Source organism: Enhydra lutris, unplaced genomic scaffold (genome assembly GCF_002288905.1).
Source record: "Enhydra lutris kenyoni isolate GAN:26980312 unplaced genomic scaffold, ASM228890v2 scaffoldscaffold17, whole genome shotgun sequence".
NCBI classification, from domain to species: Eukaryota; Metazoa; Chordata; class Mammalia; order Carnivora; family Mustelidae; genus Enhydra; species Enhydra lutris.
This window is the reverse complement of record NW_019154101.1, coordinates 14,310,686-14,331,680: the sequence shown is the minus strand read 5'-3', so window position 1 is coordinate 14,331,680 and position 20,995 is coordinate 14,310,686. Positions and strand designations below refer to the sequence as shown.

Below are 20,995 nucleotides of genomic sequence, written 5' to 3'. Positions count from 1 at the left end.
TTGCCCCTTGTTCACCTCGCATTCACTCCTTACCCAAGTGTCATGTGGTTTCTCTTACCACCACTCCACAGAATCTGTTTGTCCCAGCCTCGGGTGACATCCAGGTTGCTGGACTTGGTGAATCTTGTCCTACTGTGGTACTTACTCCTCTCTGATTTACAGCATCCCTGTTTTCGTGTTTCACACTCTCACATGTTTTCCTCCTGTCTCCCTGGCCTTGCAGTCTTGTTTTGCAGCTTTCCTTCTCTATCTGTTCCCTAATCATTGATGCTCCCCAGCATTTTCACCTCATTCTACAGGCTCATCCATTCTAGTAGCATAAAATTTGTTCAGGGATCGCTCCCAAATCTGATGGTCTAGGCCCAATCTTTTCCCTAAACTTAAGACATGAAAGAGTTAGTTAGTTAGTCCTATGTCTCTGACTCCCACAAGATATGTTGGTTTCTCACAAACATTTCAAATCAGCATATCTAGAACTTTCTTCCCTCAAAAGTACTATATCTTTTTTTACTCCTTTTTTCAACCAGTAGCACTACAGTCGGTCTAGTTTGGTAAATCAGTCATCATTGATTACTGTTTCCTTAACCTCTTATCTGTTACCAAGTCCTGTTGGTTTTCTACTCCTTTAATGTACTATTCCATCATCTGCCTTCATACCCTTTTATAGATTCTAGGTTTAGGTTTAGGTCATCGTGGCCTGGATTTCAGTTACAATTTCCTAGCCTACTGCCAACGTGATTGTTGTCAAAAGTATGTCGGTTATGTAATTGCAATGATTCTCATTCCTATCATGATGAAATGCAGACTCCTTAGCATAAAAGACCCTTTCACATCATTTGACTCCTGCCTCCTGCTGAGCCTTATCCCTCACCACTGTCAGCCATGTATCTTCTGTTCTGTCCACACTGCTCAGCTCCATGGTCTTCCTGTCTTACTTGAACTTTACCACCTGGCAGACTACCTTCTTTTTCAAAATGCTGGAAATGGTTGTGAATTCAGGCTTTTGACATCAGATCTAGATTTGAAACTTTCTCATCTTTCATTTCCTGATGGGCTTGTGAGAATTAAATGAGAGAATGTGTCATCAACAACTCAGATGTTTTCTCTTCTGGAAAGCTTTCCCTGATGTATGTGTGCGTGTGTGTGTGTCACTGTCTCTCTCACACACACACACATCCTTTCCCACCCCTTCCAGGTTCTCTCTCTCTCTCTCTCTCTCTCTCTCACACACACACACACACACACACACACACACACACACGCTGATGTACATCCTTTCTCACCTGTTCCAGGTTAGGCTCCTTTACTGTAAATTCTTATAACACATGATATATACTCCTTTCATAGAATTTATAAAATTATATTGCCACTGTCTTGCCTTTTTCCCATCATTAGACTGTGACTGCTTAGAAGGCATGTAACTGGCACTCAATAAGATTGGATTGAATAATATCATCTGAGTGGGTAAATTGGTAAGCCATTTTGTGTGCAGCTTTGACATATGGGAAGCCTTTCTCTTAAGCTCACAGATGTGCTAACTTGTACTTAGTTCTAACCTAATAATAGTCTATTTTATCACTTGTGTTAAAATTATTCATTTTGCCTGTGCTACTCTGTCATTTTCTGAGAATACTGATGATGTAATCTCATGTCCAAAGTCTAAATCCCATAGTGCTCAGTTCTTTCAAGTTTATGTATTTATTGAGTATCCAGAATACTAATAGCAGTAATGAAAAAAGCAGGTGCAATTATTGATCTTTATTTGCTTTAATTTTAGAAAGTAAATGAAGCAAAGAAAACTCAGCAAGAATATTATGAGATGGAGCTCAAAAACCTGCAAAATAGACTGGAAGGGGAGGTAGCTCAATTAAATGAGGCTCATTCTAAGACTTTGGAAGAATTAGCTTGGAAGCACCACGTGGCAATTGAGGCTGTCCACAGTAATGCAATTAGGGATAAGAAAAAACTGCAAGTGGTGAGTACAAATTCAACGTAGCCTTGCATTGGTAAACTGGAGGGGTTTCTGTAATGATCCAGTGTGACCCATACTGTGGAGTAAATGAGTTGCTTCATTCTGATGGCTGCTCTCTCATAATCACTCTGTAAATCATGATTCAAAGAGTAACTTAAAAATTGTTGACATGGAATGTAGTTGATTAAATTGATATGAAGCATTCTTACTTTGTATAAGCTGTAGCAGAAACACTTGCTTGATCTTGAGCTGTCTCCTCGTGAGACAGCATCTTCGATGTGTGCTCCTCAGGAAGCCTCAGCTGCTTGGAGCACTTAGTCTCCTGTAGATGTCTGCTTCCTGTTGCATAGTAGAAAAAGCGAGGTGTCTGACAGATGTGGGCCTTACACTGAGCTCTTGGCTTATAGTTGCCTAATCTTGGGTCTCAAAAGCCACACCTCAGGCTCATCAGTGGACAAAGGAAGATAAAATCCATCTTGTAATGTTCTTATGAGGGTTAAGTGAGATAAAATGTTGAGAATTCAGACAAGTCCTAGCATATAGTGACAAATAAATGTTAGTTATTAGTCCTTCTCACAGTGTGCCAGGCGCCGCAGTCATGTTTTCCATCTGTTCTATTTAATCCTCACAACACTCTCATAGGCTTAATTGCTCTACCTTTCTTCCTGGAGAGGAGGTGGAGGACAGAGAGGTTAAACACTTGTGCAAACACATGCAACTAGTAAGAATCAGTCAGGACTTGAACTCAGGTCTCAGATATCAAATCCCAAGACATTTAACCACCACACATAGGCATGTATTTATGATGGTTGCTATATATTTTATGTAATAGCATTTTACAATTTCCCAAGCTTTATTGTATATTTCTTATTATTTAAGACTTGGAGATTAATGTCATTTTAGTATGTGGGTGGTGAAATAGGTTTAGTAAACCTAAATGATATATTCAGTACCACTAACCTAGTAAATAGAAGAGGTTGGATACAAATTGAGATCTTTGCCTCTATGTCTCTTCCTTTTATGATTCAGCTATTTGGAAAGAATATTCAACACCTGAACTTAATTAAAAATTCAGATAAAACTTCCTGTTAGAGTGTTATTTCTATCTAAACTTACTATTTTATGTTTATGTAGCTGGAGACAAAACTTAATGACATGTTATTTCTCAAAATTGTGGTGGTGGTTTTCTCTGTGCCAGGTCGCTATTCCAGAACAGATTTGTACAGCTTTAATTACGTGGTGCATGTGCGTGCTCACGGACTATACATATGTGCCAAGTGCTCAGGGATTTAGAGGGAAGTGTTTAGTGGTAACTGCTGCTTCAGTTAGCTCTTCCATAGGTATTTTTTGTTACTATTTTTTCATTTCTACGTCCCTTATTCATCTTAGCCTTTTCCTCTCTTTTCGTAGTATTTAACTTGCAGGTGTTCTGCTTTTTGTCTCTCTTTATTCCTCTGTATTACATTCTACGTACTAGAATCAAGGCATCTTTCATCAATATCACTTTTGCCTCCTTACTTCTCTCCTAATTATCCCCCTGCCTGTTGAATTTCAATTTCTGAGCCTCCTAAAAATCTGCTTTATGCTATTTACATTTCTTGTAATCTTTCTTTAAAATGTGGTTGCTATAAAACAGATGACATGAATTTCCTGTGTGCGAACATGCTCAAAACTCAGGATAGCTTTATCTGTACCGTTCTCTTTTCTCAAAATAACTTATCACTTGCCGCTTCATTCCTCTCTTGCCTAGCTAGCTCATTTCTGAGCATAAGCTCAAACCACCCTTCTTTTAGAATAGTCTTTCTCCAATGTCAAGTTATCTTTTAAAGAACATTTACTGAAAGGTGAATTCTCCATTCCTTATTAGTATCAAAAGGGATTATATTTTCTTTCATAATTCCAGTTTATCCACTCTATTTGAAACTGAATATGTAGAGAATCCATGCAGAAAAGAGTTAACATAGCAGGCCTGAAGCTGCTATTCTTAGAAAGGCAGGGGGCAATGTTGGCCCTTGCTCGTGTCTGGGAACTTGAATTTCAGGAGGGTTTCCACCATTGGTAAGAATGGTAAGAATGGCTCATGTGCCTAAAGCATTTATGAAAACAATATGGTTTGTGCTGAACATCTGCTTTCCTTCTTGACATCTGGAAGTTTGGCACATGCTAGTCAGAGGGTACCCATGTCATTAGCCCCCAGTGAGAAACATGGGCACTGAGTCACTCATAAGTTTTCCTGATAGACAGCATTTTACATTATTGTCACAACTTTCTGGAGAGTCCTGTGTGAGAGAACTCTTAAAAACTCATGCCTGGTTTCCTGCAGACTTCGCCCTGTTGCCTTTTCCCTTTGCTGATCATGCTTAGGGTCCTTTTGCTGTGTATGATAAACTATAGCTGTGAGTACGACTAGATGCCGAATCCTGTGAGTCATCCCAGCAAATCATCAAACCTGGACTTTGCCTTGGAGCACCGCAGAGTGCTGTTTACTCCTCTTTACCTTACGCTATAGAAACATTGAGCAATGTGTAACATACCAGGTCTTTGTACTGCCGTGGTTTTTGCACAGGTTTTTTCTCTCTTCGATTTCCCTCTTGTTTCACCACCTTTTCTTACTAATGCACTCCTTCAGACTTGACTTAGGGATTGTGTTCTCTGTGCAGATTTCCTCACCAAGCTAGAACTTACCAGTTCTCCATCCATATATCCTTGTAGTTCTTACGCTCATTTAACTTTCGTCACATATTCTTTAGTTGCTTGTTATCTTTAGCTGATTAAGGACAGACCCCATGTTTTACTGCCTCTGTATCCCAAGTATTAAGTAGCATGCCAAATAGTAGGCGTTCTTCAGTAAGTATCTATTTTACTGGTATTGCTTCTTTTGATGCCTTAATTTTGTACTTGGTAATTCTTTTTTTTTTTTAATTTAATTTCTTTTCAGTGTAACAATTCATTGTTTATGCACCACACCCAGTCCTCCATGCAATACGTGCCATCCATAATACCCACCACCAGGCTCCCCCAACTTCCCACTGTACTTGGTAATTCTTGACTATGTTCCAGTGTTCCAGAACTGTTCCTGGATTTTTGTTTTTTTTTATGTAAATATAAAAGAATTCTGTATTTAAGAGATAGAATTTTTTTTTATCTCCCCAGTTATCACTTACATCATATATTTCTGTTGCTGGCTCAGTTTGATCTAGAGAAGTCAAATATTCTTACCATTTAAAATAATTATTTAACCACATCATAAGTGATTCAGAATGATAGACTCTAAGCCCTTAGGATTAATTAGAATAATAACTCCAATATTATTGTTTAAAGATAAGGCTGATTTGAAAAGCAAAGTATCAAAATATAATACAATGGAATACTATGCAGCCATCAAAAGAAATGAAATCTTGCCATTTGTGATGACGTGGATGGAACTAGAGGGTATTATGCTTAGCGAAATAAGTCAGTCAGAGAAAGACAACTATCATATGATCTCCCTGATATGAGGAAGTAGAGATGCAACATGGGGGGTTTGGGGGGTAGAAAAAGAATAAATGAAACAAGATGGGATTGGGAGGGAGACAAACCATAAGAGACTCTTAATCTCACAAAACAAACTGAGGGAGGCCGGGGGGAAGGGAGTAGGGAGAGGGTGGTGGGGTTATGGACATTGGGGAGGGTATGTGCTATGGTGAGTGCTATGAAGTGTGTAAACCTGGTGATTCACCGACCTGTACCCCTGGGGCTAATAACACATTATATACTTATAAATAAAAAAAAATTTTTTTTAAGTATCAAAATATAAAACAGAACGGCCTTTTTCTTGGAGTCTTTGAAGTATATAATACTTGTTATTGTCTTTTCCTAAGGAATTGGAGGAACAATATAAAAAGGAGAAACTAAACCTGGAAGAGGATAAAAGTCAACTTCAACAAGAGCTGGAAAACCTGAAGGAAGCGTTAGAAGAGAAGCTAAATACAGCTAATCACGAGGCAAGAATTCTTTAGGCTTATCACCTGTATTATGTCTTATCGGTAATATCTTATTTGGTAACATTGTATATGTCGGTGAGCCTCACTGATGGTAAAATATCTAGAATAAAAATAACCACATGCTTTCACTGATGCTGAGTTTTTCATAATACATTGGTTATATCTCACCAGGTAAAAATTTACTACTCAAAATATCAGACCAAGGTGCCTTTGTGGGGAAAAAGCGAAACAAAGGATAACATCACTTTGTAAGAAAGAAAACAGAAGAGGTTTATCTACCTTTTGTAAAACAGTGACTTACTATTCTCTACACTGTATCTCTATTTTAAAAAGAGAGACTTTATAAATTTATAACTTATAACTTTATAAGTTCTACAGAGTGACATTAAAATAATTTTTAAATGCCATAAGAAAATAGTATTGTTTAGCTTAGGAAAGACTAAGAATAGAGTATAATAAGAATGTTATAAATCAAGAAGTTGTGAATAAAATAAATGTAAAGACAGTTTAAAAACTATAATATTATTTGTTCTATTCCTTTCTCTTTACTGCCTAGGTTCACCTATGCCCTAGAATAGCCTCCCTGTTGTCTTCTTGTCCTTCATTCCAGTTCATCCTTCATATGGACAGTCTTGTCTTGTAGAGTGCTCTTCCTAAAACAAGTCCGTGTCTGGACATTTCTCATCTTGTCGACTGCTCCTACCTCACTAGCATCATCTCTCCCAAAGTCTTTAAATCCTACTTTCTCATTACTCTGCTTCTGCTCAGGAAAACCACGCCACAACATGAGTGCCCCAGGGCTTGCTAATCATTTACATTCAGCCTTCTTTAATTATCTTTAAACATTTATCCAGGGAAGGCACCAATTATCACATTTGGAAATGATAGAATTAAGACTGTTACAGGTTGCCCCTGCTTTTAAGTGGAGCACCCTGTGAAAACTTTTGTAAGCTGAAATGGTATAAAATGAATAAGTAGTTACCATTAATTTATACAGAAAAACTTTTGAGCACTCCAAAACCCCAAAACTAACCTCTCTTAGGCTTTTCTGATACCTTAGGATCCTTCTTGCTAACAGATGCAAAGATGCTCACAGAGTTCACAACTAATGGTGGCATGACACTGACATGCTGAGTGTTCTCAGGATAGGGACTCGGCGGGGCTGCTCTCGCACTGCACTGCCTCTATAAGGGCTTGCGATTTTGCTTTTTGTCTTTTTCTGTAAAAGTGAAAATCTCTCCAGATTACTTTTGGTTAGCGAAAAGTACTATCATAGGTCTTTTATGAAAGTGAAGTGGCATAACATGGACTTTGAAAAAGCAAGGGATATAGCTATATTTGTATTGGCTCAGCCTCTCTCCTCTTGTCCAAGATAATTCACCGTTGGCCCCAGATTTGCACACCTCTCCCAGCAGAATATGATCCTTGTAGTTATGGTGTCCCACTCTCATTAAAAGGCAGTTTAGCGACCATCTGTGTTTCTCAAGAAGGTCCCCCAGGGTCTACTCTCCGTTTGAAATGGTTTAAATATTTCTCCAGTCTACACACTGTAATTTCACTGAGAAGAATTCTAAGAAACACATAATTGATTTTCCTTTTAGATATGTTCTCAGTTATGCTTTAGCACCCTGGTAATGTTTTGGTGCCATATTAGAATTGCTCCCCAAGAATCTGCCTGGCTCATCCCTCCACATGCTCTTGCTGTTTCCTTCAGCCTGGACATCTTTTTACTTGTCCTACTTGGCTGGGTAGGATCTCTAGAGATAAGCTTTCTTGTTTTGTTTCCTGCTCTTAAAGTGAAGGATGTCAACATTTTACAGTTAAATACTATGCTTCTCTAAAGTTTTATTTTGTAAATGCTCCTTAACAAGTTTAGGAAATTCTCTTATAATTCTAGTTTCTTAAGTTAAAAAGAAATCACAAACTGATGCTGATTTTTCTGCGTCTATTGAGATCATACTTTTTTTCTTTGTTAATGTGGTACCTTAGATTAATTTTCTTTTTTTTTTAAGATTTTATTTATTTATTTGTCAGAGAGAGAAAACACAAGCAGGCAGACTGGCAGGCAGAGGGAGAGGGAGAAGCAGGCTCCCTGCAGAGCAAGGAGCCCGACGAGGCACTTGATTCCAGGACCCCGGGATCATGACCTGAGCCGAAGGTAGCTGCTTAACCGACTGAGCCACCCAGACGTCCCTAATTTTCCATCCTACTTGGCCATAATAGATTATATATATATCTTTTTATATAATAACTAGATTCAGTTTCCTAATATTCATTTTGGTATTTTTGAGCCTGGGTTCAGTAAGATTGCTTTGTACTTTTCCCTTTTTATATCATCCTTTTCTAGTTTTGGAATCAAGGTTCTAGTAGTCTCATACAACGAAAAAAGACTTACTTCTTTTTCTGTTCTCTGGGACAGTTGTGTGAGATTGACATGGTTTTTTAACCTTAACTGCATCATTGTTAAAAATGGTGAAATTTTTTAAATTTAAAATTATGAACTGTGAAATTCATAATATGAAAACAATTTTTTAAAACTTGTTAAGTCTAGTGTGACACATGAAAGAAATTTAATACTCTGGTTGTGTCCAGTTGTTCAGTGTAGTCTTGTATGCAAGTCCATTAAATCAAGATTTTAACTTATTTTCTTCAAATATTCTGTGTTCTTTTTGACCCATCATTTACTAAAAACTGATGCTATGATGGTGGATTTCTTTATTTCTTCTTACATTCTGTCAATTTTTGCTTTGACTATTTAGAAGCTTTTTATATCCATACAAATATAAAACTCTTTAACTAGTTAATGGATCATACCTTTTGTTTTAGTCTGTGTTGTTTGATACTGCATAACCAGCTTTCTTTTAGTTTGATATGACTGTTATGTGTTTTTCCATCTACCGACCTTTCATTGTTCTGCAACCTTATGTTTACACGTGCCTCTTCCCAAACACATACAGCTGCATTTTATCTAGTCTGGAGGTTTTGCTATTTATTTAAGAGAGAGCAAGTGGGGGGAGGAGCAGAGAGGGAGGAGAGGGACAGGAAGAAAATCTTCAGGAGACTCTGCACCAAGTGCAGAGCACCTGAGATCATGACCTGAGTTGAAACCAAAAGTCAGACATCCAACCAGTTGAACCACCCAGGTACCCTTGAAGTTTTTTCCTTTTAAAAAGAGTTTTTTCCATTTATATTTATTGGATAGAAAGTACGTATATGGAAAAACATGAGGAAAGAATTAGGGGGTACTTCATAAAGATGAGAATGATTATTTTAGAAAAAAAGAATGTATTATCTTTATAAGATGGATCTTGATACTCTTATAAATGATAAAACCAAAAACATAAGTAGGTCAGCTGTGGATTTCAGTATCAATTCATGAAAGCCAGAGTCCTTTTAGAATATTAAAGGAAGCTAATGAGTCTAAAATCTCAGATGGAGGATAATCCTATTATCCCATCAAATGTTATTTGGGATCACCTTTGAGGACAGAATACTAGGCTGAATGGTCAATAAATCTAACTATTATGGTCTTTTTAAATGTTTTTATAACATTTAAGTTGTAGATTTTCTTCTGGATGTAAGTTTTTTAAGCATATATATAGAGTTCAGTATTTTGTTAAAAATCATTTGGATTTATTTATTATAAAATGTTTTATCACCGTTGATATACTGCCTGACACATGGTAAGAGATCAGTATTTATAAATGAAATATTTTTTGAATGAGTTAAACTCATCCTTAAAAACTAAGTCAACTTCTATAAATAAGAGTGTTATTGGTTTTTCTATTGCTGTGTAACAAATTACCACAAAACTTAGTGGCTTAACACAGTACAGGTTTATTACCTCAAAGTGTTATGGGTCAGGAGTCCAAGTATAGGTTAGCTGGATCCTCTGCTCAGGATCTCACAAGGTTGAAATCAAAATAACAGCCACACTGCAGTCTCATGTTAGGCACAGGGTCCATTTTTAAACTTGTCAGTTGTTTGTCAGAATTAATTAACTTGTGGGTGGGTATGACTGACACTTATTACTAAATTGGTCTCCAGAAAAGTTAGTAGTAGTTACATACCTTTTATGATTTAGGAAATGTTTATTGACTGCATGGTATCTTCTAGGTGGTAGGGATACTTTGACAAAAGGTCAAGGAACTCATAGCTTCAAGTGGCTGTTATGACCGGTGATAAATACAGTGCATTTTTTAAATTCCAGGGGAGGAAGTGCTTCTCTACCATAAGCATTCAGAAAAGCTCCGGAGAATGTGATGTTAGAGAATTTTTAAATGTGGTATGAAAGGTGGTCTTTCAAAGGTAAATGGAAATTTGCAGATGTAGGAATGATGAAAGATAATATAGGTACAAGGAATAGTGTAAGTATGATCATGTCGGCATTCACGTTATAATGTCTTGGTGAACTGTAGAAGTTCAGTTCACCAGTCTCTCAACCCCAGCACTTTTGATTGGGCAGATAATTCTTTAGGGTGTATAGTAGTATCTCTGGTGTCTACATTCTAGATACTAGTAGTGTGTGCCACAGTGTTTCCCCTTCAGTTGTAACAAGCAAAAATGTCTCCAGACACTGTCCTTGGGGGCAAAATTGACCCTGGTTGAGAATTAGTGTACTTGACAATATGGCACTTGTCAAGAAATGTGGTAGAAAAGGAAGTTTAAGCTAAATTGTGACTGTGCTATAGCAAAGCTTCAGAATTTGTCCTAATGACAGAGTGCTAGCAGCAGAGCAGCGACTGATACTCTCAGATGATCTCAGGAAAAGAATTCTGGTGGCAGTAGGAGAATGAGTTGTATGGGGAGGGGACTGGTCATTAGAGTTGGGTAGATGACTTAAGATTCTATTACATTAGTCTGGGCAAGAGTTGATTAGCTTCTTGACTAGGAAAGCAAAACATGGGAGTAGAGAAGATTATTCAAAAATAAAATTTACAGGACCTGATGTGATAAGTGGTAGAAAAAGACTCCAGTATCTAGCTCAGGTGTTTGGACAGGTAATTATGCTACTCTGGGAAGATGGGTATTACAGGAGGAAAGCTACAAAAGAATGGCAAGATATTGAATTGTTCGGACCTGAAGGGATTGTGAGACATCTAGGCTGGAACTAAGTAGAGAGGCCAGGCTTAGAGCTAAAGATTAGGAAGTCACTGAAGCTGTTAACACAGAAGAGCTCACCAGAAGATTGCTGGTAACAAAGAGGAGCACCAGTACTGAATTAACAGAGGCAGGGAAAAAGATGGAGGAGGAGAAATCAAAAGCATGAGAATGAGAATTGATGGATATGAGAACAACATGAAAACAGATACTTTTCAAGAGGTAGAAGTGCCTAGGGCCTCACAGAGTCACACAATGATTAGAAGCCAAAGTATGATACCTGGAAAGGTCATGCAATCAAGGGTTCTCTGAGGACCTTCCTACAATGTCAGTGGAAGAGTGGGACAAAAGTTAGATTTAATAGGTTTAATCTGAAAGTGCTCTTTTAGGACTATATGTAAATGGAAGAAGAGAGAAAAATGAGATTCTTCAACCTCATACCAGAGATGTTTGAGATGGGCTAAGATTGAAATGTATCAAATCATGAATATAAATATAAATAAAATAGGAAAATGCAAGTGACAAAGCTTAGGACTAGGAAGGCCTTTCAACACATGATGGCAATATTACAAATTAAAAACAGTATATTTATACAGTGAAAGCTATAATTTCTGTATATCGAGATACACCATAAGTAAAATTATGAGAGAAGAAAAATGGGGGAGGGGTGAAATAAGTGATTGGCAAATTGCACGAGTAACAAAATTCATGTCTTTAGCACCTTAAAAATATATACAAAATATTAAAAAATACAGATTCCCGAATTTTTTTAATGAGCTAAAGGAGAACATGAAAAAGATAATTTTAACTGCTATAATTTAGAAACGGGAAATGAAATTAATGAGATGTCATTCCCATTACCATAAAATTAATGATAAAAATTGAAACCATGAAGTGTTGATAAGGGCAAAGAAATAAGCACGAAAAGTTGCTGATGGGAATATAAAATCATAATTTTCTTGGAAAGAATTTAGCACAGATGAGCATGTCCTTTGACTCCTGAATTTCACTGTATTTAACTGAAGCAAATAATTAAATATTATTGACAAAATTTCATCATTGTTTATAGAAGAAATTTAGAAACAAGTCTGACAAATATTACAAAATGTTGCTGATTAACAGGAATGAACTGAGGGAAGGATCTGCAAAGGCCCTGAGGCGCAAGAATTTTCTAGGAATTGAAGGTTGCCAGTGTGGGTGGGACTGTTATCACAACTATAATAATAATTCATATTTATTTAGTTCTTACTATGTCCCAGGTGTTGTTTTATATAGTCTCTCCTTTATACTCTTTGTTCCTTTAATTCTCTCAGTAACCCCATGCTGTAATTACTAGATATCAAGTCACAAAAAAGCTGTGGAACTTTCCCAAGTCACATAGTAAGTGGGTAAAGCCAGAATTCTAATCCTGGCAGTGCGATTTCAGAATTCAGTTCTTACCCCAAGGAGCGTAAAGACCGAGGAAGGGAGTTGGCAAGAGAAAGCTGGAGACTGAGGCAGGGTCTATGCCTCGGAGGCCTTGTAACCCCTTGAAAGATTTTTGGGTGTTATTTTAAGAGAAACACGAAGAATTTGGAGGATGCTGAGTACAAATAAGTGGATGCTTGCTTGGTCTTGGGGCTTATACTCATATCTGTATTTGTAATTTATAAAAAAGTGACACAGGCACTGCAAGGAGATTGGATCAGAGAAGAGCATGCATGAGTGAATATTCCAGGGAAGAGGTTTCTATATACTGTATTTCTTCAGTGTTAAGAGGAGTCAGAGGATTGATCTTTACTGCAAGTGGCAGAAATCCCAGCTCGAACCAGCCTAAGGAAATTTATTGAATCATGTTGACTGGAAAAGTCCCGGGGGAATGTTAGCATCAGGCATGACCAGATTCAGAACTGAAGTTGTTTACACTGGAACTCAGCTTCTCTTTTTCTCCAGTTGGATTTGTTCTTTGTGTTGATTTCCTGTTTCAGTCATACATTCTCTTAGGTTATATGTGCAACTGGAAAAAGATCTTTTTTTAGGAACTCCTTTAAAAGTCTGGAGATCACTGTGTAAAGATGAACTTATACCATGTGCCTGCCTCTGATCAGTCCTCATGGCCAACAGAATGAGATTACTGAACTGGTTTATGCTTCAAGGAAATGCCACATTCATTCCTGGGTTTGGGTTGACATGGACCCATAGAGAAGAAAGGTAGATGCTGCACATGACAAAAAGGGATTTTGATATGACAACAGATGTGTTCCTCACATATCCACTTTCATTATGTTTTAGAAAACAAAGTTTAATTGGTTGTGTTCGTTACTTATTATTTGCTTATTATGTTTAATTGTGCAGCATGTTAAAGTTTTTTTCTTTTTAAACATTCATTCTGTCTCTACTTAGTTTCTTGAACAGACTTTCTCTTTTAATTCTTTGTGTAATAGCTAGAATACTGTTCTTTATAAGTTTCTTCATGTATTTCATTTGTACATATAATCTTATTCATTTGAAAATTACCTGGATTGTGGAACAAGATTTTTCTCCATGTTGATAAATTTGGTCATCCCCTCCTTACTGATTGGTACCTGGTATTTGCATGTTGTTTTCTAATTAAAGAATCTTTTCCCATATGTCCTTGAGTTTAAATGTTATAATAACTATGAGGTAGGTATCATTATTCATACTTTATAGTGGCAGACCAAGAACTTGAAACTCGATTTTTTTTTTTAAGTATACCCCTAAGGTAGGGCTCAAACTCCAAGGGTCCACAGACTGAGCTAGCAGAACCCCAGGTTCAATACTCCTTAACTCTGTTACACCTTCCTTATAGTATTCATTCACCTGTGTGACACATTTATGGCAAGGCAGAGCAACATAAAAAGCAGGGAAGATACAAATAAGCTAGATAGACTAGAGAAAGGGGGCATAAATTCAGGGACAAAAAAAATTCTAAGACACGGTAAATGAATATTAAATGTAAATATGCTATTACATTTTTTAAATTAGGGAAAAAAGATGTCTTTGTATAGTATTTTAAATTTTTAGAATGACTCAAAGTAGTTGATCAACCTGATAGAACCAATTATAACCATGAAATAAATACTCCCAACATGTATCTAAAGAGGCACTAGGCCCAGAGGATTTTAATGGATGACTTTTATTAAAATTTTGAGAAACAGATAAATTTTAACTGAAAATATTTCAGAGCACAAAAAAATTGGAAGCTTTCCAGCTTAGTGTATCAGGCTGGCATCCCTTTAAAGATAGTAACAAGATAAAATGTTACCATCACCAGAATTGTTCAGTACAAAACATGTGCATGGAAAGGGGACAGGAAAGGGGTGGTCATTTGAGAGGAGGCTGAAAGAGAATGTTTTTAGTTTTCCTTGTGATGCCTGTATTTACAATGAGAAATATTCAGGTGTTATTTTGAAATTAGAAGTTTTCATTTCTATAGGGTTTTGATAAACTTGGCTGTTTTATAAAAAGGAGATTTTTACTACATAGCACTTTCCTAGATAAAGTATTCCACGTATTGGTTTTAGTTCTCATAACTTGAAGATATGAATCTGCCTAATCAACAAATTGTCTTATTAGCTCCTAATTTCAAGAGTGTATAAATTCAACTTTTTTTTTCTTTTTAAAGATTTTTCATTTATTTGACAGAGAGAGACACAGCAAGAGAGGGAACACAAGCAGGAGGAAGGGGAGAGGGAGAAGCAGGCTCCCCGCTGAGCAGGGATCCTGATGCAGGGCTCGATCCCAGAACCCTGGGATCATGACCTGAGCCGAAGGCTGACACTTAATGACTGAGCCACCCAGGCGCCCCCTATAAATTCAACTCTTAACAATTTCATGAGGAAATTTTGTATGGAAATGAAGAAATCACAACTTATTGTAATGTGCATTTTGCAGCTCATCAATATTGACCTAAATCAACTGATTTAGGTTGCCTTTATAACCAGCAGGAAAACTGGGCTCAAATGAAGTACAAGTGATTCCATTTTAAAAAGCAGTTTTAAAAATATTTTTATCTAAAATAATATTTTTTCCTCTGTCTTTGATATATCTTCATCTTGTTCTAGTTTCTTTTTGTAGGGATTTGATTATTTGATGGAACTAGGAATTCTCTTTGTTAAAATGGGGGCTTGAGTTATCCATTTATTCACATGGTTGTCCTGAGAGAGGGAAATCATAAATATGGAGGTCTTTGATGGGGGGGAAACAGATGAAAACTATCATGATTATTTGAATGCTTCTTCTAAATTTATCAAAAAAGATCCATTTGGTAAAATTACCACTAAAGAAAAGACTAAGAAAACAAACATGGCTGTTTTGCTGGTCTGTAACAGTGAAGTATATTAAAAGTGCTGTATGTCCTTGCAGATTGGCCGTCTCCAAGATCTGGTGAGGAAAAGTGAACAAGGTCTTGGCTCTGCAGAAGGCCTCATTGCTAGTCTTCAGGATACCCAGGACAGACTTCAGAATGAGCTTGATCTGACTAAAGGCAGGCTGAAGGAGACCAAAGATGCTCTGTTAAATGTTGAGGTAATTTTAGAATACCTACTATAATCTAAACATCAGCAAGGTAAAAATATTTAGTTACTTTGCTTAAGGATTATTGTAAATATCACATTGTATGGAGTGTATTAGTTTCACAGGGCTTTGCTACCAAGGTACTAAATCTAAGTAGCTTAAAACAATAGGAATTTACTTTCTCACAGACTGGAGGCTGAAAGTCCAAAATCAAGGGCCATTCTCCCTTTGAAACCTAGGAGGGCAGATCCTTCCTAGACTTTTCCAGTCTCTGGTAGCCCCAGGTCTTCCTTGGCTTGTGGCACATTTCAGTTTCCTCCTCGGTGGTCAGTGGCTTTCTTCCTGGGTCTTCATGTCTTCTTAGGAGGATACCCTTCCCGTAGGACTAGGGGTTCACCCTATTCCATTATGACCTCCTCTTAACTAATTACATCTTCACTGACCCTATTTCCAAATAAGTTCTGAGGTACAAGAGGTTAGGACTTCCATATACCTTTTTGGGATCACAATTCAACCCATTAAAGTTAAGATGCACAATTCTTTTATTGGTAGGTGTTTGAACTCTCATGTATAGCAACAAAGCAATTCTCTGTGACCCACAAATTTCCAAAGACTCTGTGGTCTTCCATTCTCAGGGAGCAGAGCAAGTATTTACATCGCCTCAGAAAATAGAGAAAAGCATCCTTTAGAACTAAGAGGATAGTATCCAGAGAGTTCTTACTCTTCCTTCAGAGAGGCGTATGAGAGTGTGGGCCCTGAAGTCAGCTTGGTTGGGTGTGAATTCTTGATCCACTGCTTAATGTGTCACTGCCGACGAGTTACTTAATCTTATCCTCAATTTACCCACCTGCACGATGCAGGAGTGGTGAGGGATAATAATACACTTCACACCACCATGGTAAGAATTAAATGAGATAAGCCATTTACAACACAGTACTTAGTAAGATAGTAAGCACTTAGGAGGTGTTGCCTCTTATTAATATTATTTCAAATTTAATTTTTTTAGCTTAGAATTGGAATCAGTTTCATTTCTTTAGGGTCCTTGCACATATTTACATTACTCTCCTATCAAGTAGTAGAACTTAATAAAAACTGTAAGCAAAACTTTAGCAACTGCTCATCTTTTGTTCTGCTGGGCAGTTTTAATCCAGTAAATGTAGGTGCTGCATCATGGTTTACTACAACTTTAGGAAGGCTCCTTAACAGGTGTTCTGCCTGGATAGGAGTTTTTCTCCCTCTTCCCTGCTGAGTTTCGGTTGTGGGTGATATAACTGTACCTACCATCAAGTGGATATTGGTCTCTGACTGTATGTCACCTTGTTGGTACCTCTGGGAGATCCAGACATGGGCAAGACAGCATCTGCCCTTTAAGATTTCTTAGGTCAGGTTTGGTAAATAAGGGGTAAGCTGCTGATGACCATGATGGTAATATTGGTTTAACAGTTGCAAATCTGTAGTGTGGAGTTTATAGTTTCTGACATTACTAAAACCTTGCTGAGGCTGTTTCCTCACTATACCCTCCATATCTTATGAGGATCCCAGGAGGTGATGGATATGGAAACACTTGAGGAAAAAAAGAGCAAATTTTCTTTACCTCTTTTCTTATCCCACTAATATCTAATAAGGTACTTTGCATTCAATAAAAGAAATACTTTTCAAGAAATTCTACCCCATTTTATGCCTGTATTGGAAAAAGTAGTAGTTCCTAGAGGCAGAATACTTAGTGAGAAGGACAGTTGGCTAAGATGGCCAGATCCAGTTTTCAGAATTTATGGCTTATAGTCAGGTCAGCAGTGTAGAATGGCAGTTTGAACAGACTTTCTTCTCTCCCAGTAACCTGGATATGCCCTTCAGCAATGCTCCAACACATGCTCTTAGAAAGTGGGTGATCCAGAAGGGGTCATTGTTACAACTGTTCCTCTTCTGCTGTAGCCGAAGAGCAGTCCACTGCTGGCAGGGACCGAAGGTTGCCGTGTTGTCCAAACAGGCCACCTCTAGCCCTAGGCTCCCGAGAGCCACTTGATTTATACTAATCTACAGGCATTTCATCTATATCGTATTATCACTTATTTTAATCATGTCAGTGAGGTATAGCTATAATGCTTCAGTTCTGAATAAATAGCAGACCTTTGTATATAAATATGAGTGAATTTGAATAACATATCTATGTAATTTATGTGTGTGTGTGTGTGTGTGTGTGTGTGTGTGTATGAAGATAATAGATACCCATGATATGGAAAGTTAAGATTATTAATTATGCTAGCTTAAAACTATTTAAAAGGATTTGTAAAATTAGAAGTCTTAATGAAACATAGCTTGCAAAAGGACATTTAAAATATAAAATGTGTGCCCTGTATTGTCTGAAAATCTCCAGTAATCATTGTAGATGGCACTATCAATTATTATGCTATAGGAATTTAAGTTATAATGCAAGCATTCTGCTTATTTGAAATAACCAGCAATGACTTTGCTTTTGAAGACTTGTTTTCATTGAAAAGTTTTTATTCTTCAGGGTGAGCTAGAACAAGAAAGGCAACAGCATGAAGAAACACTTGCTGCTATGAAAGAGGAAGAGAAGCACAGAGTGGACAGAATGGCCCATGACTTAGAAATCAAATGGACTGAAAACCTTAGGTACTTTTTGTACTCTGTAATGTAATCTTATCAATACAGATGTGCAAAAATGTTTTTCTATTATATGGTATGTGTTGTCTTATCATTAAAATCATAGTGACAGCATTTTTAATGAATTTTTTTCCTGATTAGATGCAGAGAAATGGTTATTTTCTTTTTCTGCTTCAATACTTTTTCTGATTTTATTTTCTTTATAAAATACTAACCTCAAGTCAGAAGATTTATTTGTTTTAATACCTGTTCTACCATTAATAACTGATGAACAAATGATCTTAGGTAAGTTACCAACTTACCTTATAGTCCTATAAGCCTGATTAAAAAATAATCAACTTTTGTTCTGAGTTGACTTTTTAGGAGAATTAATTGAATATTTAAAAAACCCATGAATAACTATATGATAGCTACTGAGAGGAATAATTCTCTTTAAAAATAAAGGCATTCCTTTTATTTTAGACAGGAGTGTTCTAAACTTCGTGAAGAGTTAAGACTTCAACATGAAGAGGATAAAAAGTCAGCCATGTCTCAACTTTTGCAGTTAAAGGAGCGAGAGAAAAATGCAGCCAGAGATTCATGGCAGAAGAAAGTAGAAGATCTCTTAAACCAGGTAATTAATAGTCTTTACATTCTGAAGGTTCATTTTCCTTGACATTCTGTAGCCAGGAAAACATTATAAAACATTGTGTGTTAATTCACTGTATTATGTTACTTTTCATAGGGCAAATTTAAAATTTTAAAAATGTATAAAACCAAGGAGGTGTATTCATTAACTTGCAAAAACTTTGTACTAAATAATGTTTATATGCAGTCCTAAATTCTGAGAAGAATTTATAGGTTTTTGGTTGAATATTTGAACTGAACACATTATAGAGATTTTTAAATAGAAAAGTTACCCATATTTTGAAAGTATAAAATCTTTTTTCAGCCATTAGCTATCACTTGGGCCTCAGAAGGTAAAATTTATTAAATGCATCCTGATTGTCTAAAGCCATACTAGAAGTGAGCAGTTTATTTCTTTCTCAGCAAAAGGGTATTGCCTGTTACACTTCAAAATGTTTATCAAAACAAAAGGTAATGATATTTCTGTCTTACATCCTAAATCTGTCTTCTTACGTCAGGTTCACTTATTTCCATGTTCACTATAATTAAAAGAATTTTCAGTCATTTACACAACTTCTAAATTTTGAGTTCTTAGCACTTTTCTGCAAAGCTCGTTATTAAATAAGACTGACTGCATGAGTCACTAGTTGATAAGCAAGTGCAGAACTTGGACAAGAAGCAGCTCTGTAATTTAGTGTGAGAAATCTACTATTATCTTTCTATTTGTGATCATGATGAATTTCAAAATAAACAGGATAGGCTTTCTGTAAGATAACTTATTACAGAGGGTACATATATGCAGTATCTTTCAAAAGTACTTGGGGCCTGCCGATTTGTGTCTGGCCTTTCATAATAGTTAATGTTACCCTGAAAAGGAAGTATATATACAGAATTTTTGAAACCTTTGAAATTCAGACAAAAGTAAAAAGAAAACAACTCTCACTAGAAGTTGGGCACCAGATTCGCATTAATTATTGGTTACTTTCTGTATACTTATTTTACATTCCTATTTAGAGACCTAGAAGGACCTATTTTCTTGCGTAGAGAGGTCCTACTCTACTATGATGTTCTGTACTTAAAAAGATTAGTTCAATTTTATGATAAAGATGAAAAACACCCCTGAAAGTCTGCCTTGTTTTTTAATCACAAAGTATTGACATAGACATTTTTTGGCTGAACTTGGCACTCTAAAGAGGACCTACAAATTCTCCCACTTATTTTCTATTAAATTAGTTCATTACTCATGTAATCTCTCTTATAATAAATTGTCAGATTTCATCCATGCTTCTCTGATATTTTTTCTTTTTTTTCCAGTATCTGTTCTGCATTGATTATTCCTGAGAGAACATAATGTTTTGCTTATTATTTTAGTTCTGTGTCATAAAGTAATTTATTACATAATAGTTCCAATTTTGCCAACTTTACAGAAATAATTTTTGATCAGTTTTCAAAGCAGATTAACCATACATATAAGTATAACCAGGAATTGTCTCCAAAGATGAAGCTGTTCTGTTCTGCTCTATGCCATCAGTCCCATTTCCAAAATGACAATATCTTCCCCTCTCCCCACTTCGAAAACCCAGGAGACTTACACATTCCCGTAGATAAACTGGCAAATAGCTGTTACACCTCAGAATCTTCTGTACCTGAAGAAAGTTAGGAAAACAGTTGAACAAATGATTCCACACTGAAGTGAAAGTGGGTATTATGTGATCAAAGTTGCATTCTTTCCAAGTATGTCAGAGGACAGAAACTTCCAGCAGGACTAGCAATCTTTTTAATGGAACATTGTTATGGACAAAAAACCCCTCCATCCTTCTTGGCCCTTTGGATCTTGTTTTCTTGATTATTGTGGATGGATTCCTAGAGCCGGTGTGCTGTACCTGCTCTCCTACTTTCCACTTGCCTGACTCCTGAATCCTGGTCCTCATGCTGTCTGCCCCCAGCTCCAAGCCCTACAACCATCTCATTCTATTTACTGCTACTACTGGTCTCACTCATCTCCTTGTTCCTAGCCCTGCCAGCACTCCTTTGCCCTTAGAGAAAACAGATCTACCTTGGACTTTGGGACATTTAAGGAGTAAGAGTGGAGAACAAAATTGGAACAGCTAGGCTTTAGGCAGAAACCTGTATTGTGAAAAGTATCAGAGGATCTGTGTTTTCACAGATTTTAACTATTTCTGAGTAAACTGAA

At 36.7% G+C, this 20,995-nt stretch overlaps 1 protein-coding gene across 1 annotated transcript in view; it reads left to right on the top strand.

The window, feature by feature from the left end:
• The window catches only part of LOC111147760 (family with sequence similarity 184 member A), a 117,368-nt gene that overhangs the window by 56,002 nt on the left and 40,371 nt on the right, over positions 1-20,995 (top strand). The window contains exons 5-9 of the mRNA XM_022503990.1: positions 1,778-1,975; positions 5,833-5,955; positions 15,421-15,582; positions 18,083-18,204; positions 18,658-18,808. Of these exons, the coding sequence (XP_022359698.1) occupies positions 1,778-1,975; positions 5,833-5,955; positions 15,421-15,582; positions 18,083-18,204; positions 18,658-18,808 (756 nt within the window). The remainder of the gene's footprint in view (positions 1-1,777; positions 1,976-5,832; positions 5,956-15,420; positions 15,583-18,082; positions 18,205-18,657; positions 18,809-20,995) is intronic.